This window comes from Vicugna pacos, chromosome 10 (genome assembly GCF_048564905.1).
Source record: "Vicugna pacos chromosome 10, VicPac4, whole genome shotgun sequence".
Lineage (NCBI taxonomy): Eukaryota > Metazoa > Chordata > Mammalia > Artiodactyla > Camelidae > Vicugna > Vicugna pacos.
Window position 1 is genome coordinate 62,833,970 of NC_132996.1, and position 5,499 is coordinate 62,839,468.

Consider the following 5,499-nt stretch of genomic DNA (forward strand, 5'->3'; position numbering starts at 1 on the left):
TATGGATTTTTTAAAAAGTTTATTCTGTATAGCACAGGGAACTATATTCAATATCTTGTAATAACCTTTAATGAAAAATATGAAAATGAATATATGTATGTATATGCATGACTGGGACATTATGCTGTGCACCAGAAACTGACACATTGTAACTGACTACTTCAATAAAATATTTTTAATAAAATAAAATAAAATTGGCTATTTAGACTGTTGCCAATTATACTTCTATTGAGAGAATAAGGAAAAAATAGTTAATCCTTTGCCTTTTATAATCCCATCTTCGTATATTATTTTCCTGCATACGTTTCCTCCCCAAAATTGTATATATTCACTTTTTATTCTTATAATCTGAGTATTTTCTTATCCCTATAAGTATTATAATGACAAGAATTTATAGGGATTCAGGGTGTCACAATATGTGGAAGTGCTAAAAGAAAAATGCTTGATTTTTTACAAAGTACATTTAAAAAGGTGATGTTCAGAGTTCCAGATACAAACAAGTAACACTTTAAGCTAAGAAATCACACATTTAGCAGTAAAGCAGACTGGCACGATGAAGAAGGCTGAACTACAAGAAAATAGAAATTATAAGTACATCCTTTATTTGAACAATCATTCCTAAGGTGGAGGAGGGGACAGTAACCAACTTCAGACTTTCGGGAATTGCATTTCTAAAGTCATTAAACAAGTGAGCCATTAGACTGCGGTGGCTCTTATTTATACCTTGATAACTATTGTAAGCAAAATAAAATGTCAAGCCAGAGTTAATGCCCTTGAATCCCATAAAGTGAAACTTAAGAAGCACCGATCACAGCCAGCTAGGCTTTCCCAGATGTGTCAACCGCTTAACCTATAGCCAGTCAAATGATTGTCTTGCTTTGATCTGTGCCTTTTTCTATAAAAACATCTCTTCTAGCTTTCCTCCTTGGGTTACTCAAAATTAATTTGATAGCTGCATGATTCAAATAGATGTTTGCTCAAATAAACTATTGAAAGATTAATGTACCTAAATTTATCATTTAACAATATATATAATTGCAAAGTCTAAGTGGTTTATTACAAAATGAAAATGCTTTCTAAAATGAAAACTTTCATTGTTGGATCATAGATTATTTCACATATTTTCTATGTATACAGGACAGTGATTTAAACTGAATTCTCATTTTTTCTCTTCTTAGGTGAGATTCCAATAGCCATGGAGAGACACAATCACACAGTGACTGAGTTCATCCTGGTGGGCTTCACAACAGACCCTGTGATGCAGCTGGTCCTCTTTGTCATGTTTGTTGGTGTCTACTCTGTGACTGTGTTAGGAAACACCACCCTCATGGTGGTGATCTGTAATGACTCAAGGCTGCACACACCCATGTACTTTTTCATTGGGAATCTGTCTTTCCTGGATCTCTGGTAATCCTCTGTCTACACTCCAAAGATTCTAGTGACCTGCATCTCTGAAGACAAGATCATCTCCTTTGCTGGCTGTGTAGCTCAGTTCTTCTTCTCTGCTGGGTTGGCGTACAGTGAGTGTTACTTGTTGGCTGCCATGGCTTATGACCGCTATGTGGCCATCTCAAAGCCACTGCTTTACTCTCAGGCCATGCCCATTAAGCTATGTGCATTCTTGGTAGCAGCCTCATACCTTGGTGGCTTTATTAACTCTTCCGTCATCACCAAAAGAATTTTCACCATGAACTTCTGTAATGACAACACCATTGATGACTTTTTTTGTGATCTGCTTCCCCTGGTGAAGCTGGCTTGTGGCAGGAAGGATGGCTACCAGGCTCTGATGTACTTCCTCCTGGCCTCCAACGTCATCACACCCTCTGCGCTCATACTGGCTTCCTACCTCTTCATCATCGCCACCATCTTGAAGATCCGCTCCACCCAGGGTCGCTTCAAAGCCTTCTCCACCTGCTCCTCCCACTTGATCTCTGTCACCTTGTACTATGGCTCCATTCTCTACATCTATGCTCGTCCACGATCGAGCTATTCTTTGGACAGGGACAAAATAGTTTCTACATTTTACACCATGGTGTTTCCCATGTTGAATCCCATGATCTATAGCCTGAGGAATAAGGATGTGAAAGAGGCTCTGAATAAACTCCTCAAATAAATCAAGATTCTTTCCTTTTAGGAGATCCAGAGACAATATTTGATCAGGTTATTATATTTTAAGAAGAGCTGCCATTTTGTTCCATTAGGATCAAGAATTCTTACAATGCCAGTTAAAGAATTTGCACCCTTAATGCATGACAATTCAAAAGAATTAAAATTAGAAAGTCAAGGCAATTTAAGAGATAAAATTTAGGTATAAAATATAAGAATTTGTTTTCAATTTCATAATACTCTAAATAAAAACAGCCAAAAAAAACTTAAAATCAAACCCTCTTCTCTACCTTCACAAAGTGACAGCATAGCCCTCTCTTTCGCATGAGAACATTTCTGACTGACTGGTACATACAGAATAGTATCCAATAGTTATTACCTAGAAATAGGAGAATGCTGAATTAAGTTTTAATATTTTTATTTGACTACTAACTACTTAAAATCATCACTTTCCATTCCCATAACAGAACTTCTAAAACATTTTTACATGTAAGTTTTTTCCCTAGAGACTTTAGCACAAAAGCCCAGAGGCACCCATCAAATATCCGTACAACTATAATCAGCAAGCTTGATATCTCCCATCTACATGTCTCTTAAATATGTTCCTCAATAAGGAAAAATTGGTCAAGTTGCCATGGTCATGATATTTGTGAATCACTGTATAACTCCCTGTGCTTCTCTTTTATTTTATAGGAGTGAACCTACAAGGACTTCTACTTTCAAATTGTGACATTCATAGCATCAAAATTACGAGAATAAAATTACAAGAATAAAAAATAAGTATAGTGAGGTTGCACAACTTAAGAAATGAGTCTACGGGTACACATTACTCAGAAGAAAAATTTATAGATGAATTTTATACACGTAGTGATCAAACAGAAGAGGAAATATGATGAGGTGCATATAATTTTGATTTTTAAAAGTGAGACAATGTTAATGTAATTTATATCAACAAAGTGAAGAATGCCCTTTTTCTATTTGTATAAACAGTAGCACTAACAACAAAAACATTCAAGAAAGTGAAATTTAAGCAAGTATTCCCCCAAATTGTAGGAGATCCTCTCAGAGCAGGAAAAACCAATCAGCACTGGCCGTGATACATATTAATCTGAAATTACACCCAAGGTGCATAATCCCTAGTAGTTGTAACACATAGTAACTCAATAGGGACATGGCCCAATGGTGTAATTTGAAGATGCTTGGTTTAGACAATGTTTTAGAAAGAAAAGCTATTAATGCCAACTTAGATTCTCATTTTCCAAAATCCCTCTCTCTATTTCCCACTAATAATAATGAAATTCCTATAAACTATATTCTTTTTAAGTAGTTAACAGATCTAACTGCTGTAGTACCATGACAGAAAATCAGTTACTTGATGTTGGTTAACTGAAAGCAGAAAATTCATCATTCCTGAGGGAAACATCAGTTACAAAAGGTAAAACTGATGTAATAGACCTATTCTTGAACATGCTAGTGTTATAAATTCTGATATTTAACTACAAAAAAGGATATTCAACTACTGATGAAAATTTTCTTTTCTAAAAGAATTTCATTCTTTTAAGATGAACAACAAAGTCCCGTTCTCAAAAAATTATCAATAAACCCAGATACCATAAGTTTCACTGGTTTAAGCGTATAATCATAATATTTTGCATATTGAAAAGTGATCTCAACTCCAAAATCAAGTCTAACGTTACCAAGACCCTAGTAAGAAGGTGAAGTACAGCTGATGATAATCTTAGGAAGACATGAAAATACATAATAATGATAAAACTATAATTTACTTGGACTGAAGGTTTAGAAAATGCTTTAGAATATGTTTAAATGTGGGATCAGCAGTAAGTTTTTAAAGTTTGTTGGCTACATTTCGTATGTAGTTTATAGTTATGAAACATTCTGAAGACTTCCATATTAATTTAAAGTTATAGTAGAAATTCTTAAGGGAGTTTTATTTATCAAATCACAAATGAAGCTTAAAGTGTTAGAGTAGCTTCTAACTATGTCTTTCAGTATATGAGTTTTAATAAATATTTTAAGTACGTATGTTTATGGGTGTTCTCCATGCAAAAAATGCCTCAGATTTACATGTTTTATTTTTAAAAATAAACACATGGTGATCCTTCACAGCATAGACGATGACCAGTGGGTATTTCCTAATAGTGGGACTTGTAGTATCCCCAAAATTATACTATAGGGGTTTTCTATTCACATTCAGTCTTGTTTCTAGAAGGAAAAAGAAGTGCAGTAACAGGGTCTATACGGCTGAAATGTACAAAACTAACTACTACCATAACTTCTATTGACATTGTAACTAAACAAATCTCTCTCTCTACCTCCCCTCTTGCATGGCTCTAGTCCCGTCACACTTTCTCAGCACCTCAGTTGAATGAGAATTACCGGGTAAGTTGTCCAAATTATCTTAATGTTAGAACTAGGTCTTTGATTATCTTGTTTTTATTTGTTTGTGGTACCTTTCCTTTGACAGAGAAGGCTAAGGGGATGCTAGGAAACATGCTGCTAAATCCCCTGAGTTCCAACCATGATACTTCTTGATCTCATTTTATAGCCTCCAATCATTTTTCTCTGGTGATTGGCATCAATCGCCCTGCCCAGTAGAATGACCACTATCAGTTCAATGCAGGAGGAGCCAAGCATGACCAGGGTACTTCCTGGATTCCAACTGGTCAGAGCACCTGAGGGTGTTTTGCTGGGGAAGCATTCCGTCCTTGTGCACACAAACTTCCAACTATACTGAGTGTGTGGTTATGGGCAGGGAAATTAAATTCCTATTGGGATATTTCATATAACAGTAAAAGAGTGTTAGATGGGTTCCTCTGGAGCAGACACCAAAGTGGAATTACATATGCATGAATATTATTTGGGAAAATAACTGACTGTGTAAGAGAAAATGGAGAGGGAGCCAGAAGAAAAGAATGAATGCCACCAAGATGACGCAAGTCTGACTGCAAGTGAAGAAGAGATGGAAAGGAGGATGGGCAAAAACTTCCTGGGTCATTGTTCAGACTATAGTCAGTTCAGCAGCATCACTGGAAGGTCCTTGAGGTAAAATCAGTGATCAAGCGGGTCCACTGTCTAACACGATGGTCCTGCACTGGTATGCCTGCTGTACTCAGTCATTAGCTGGGAGGACCATGTGGGAGGCATGACCTTGATACAAATTGGGGAGATGTATATCAGAGGTCAGCAGCTAGGTCCTTTGGACAATTACACTGTCTGTACTTGGATCTTTGGAAAGCTTATTTTCCTGGTCACCACAGGGGCCATTCCCATCTCATCTCTTGGGTTTATAAGGATAAACATTCTCAATAAGGGAAAATGAACGATACATTTGCTGCTCTTTTTAAACTTTTAGCATACTTAGCAGACACCTCC

The 5,499-nt window shown here is 36.3% G+C and overlaps 1 protein-coding gene across 1 annotated transcript; it reads left to right on the forward strand.

Moving 5' to 3' along the window:
- The first annotated feature begins 1,195 nt into the window (after positions 1-1,195).
- Positions 1,196-2,113, forward strand: LOC102529890 (olfactory receptor 9G1-like). The gene is given in 1 exon segment (XM_015247785.3): positions 1,196-2,113. A coding segment is annotated over 1 exon segment (918 nt).
- The last annotated feature ends 3,386 nt before the right edge of the window (positions 2,114-5,499 follow it).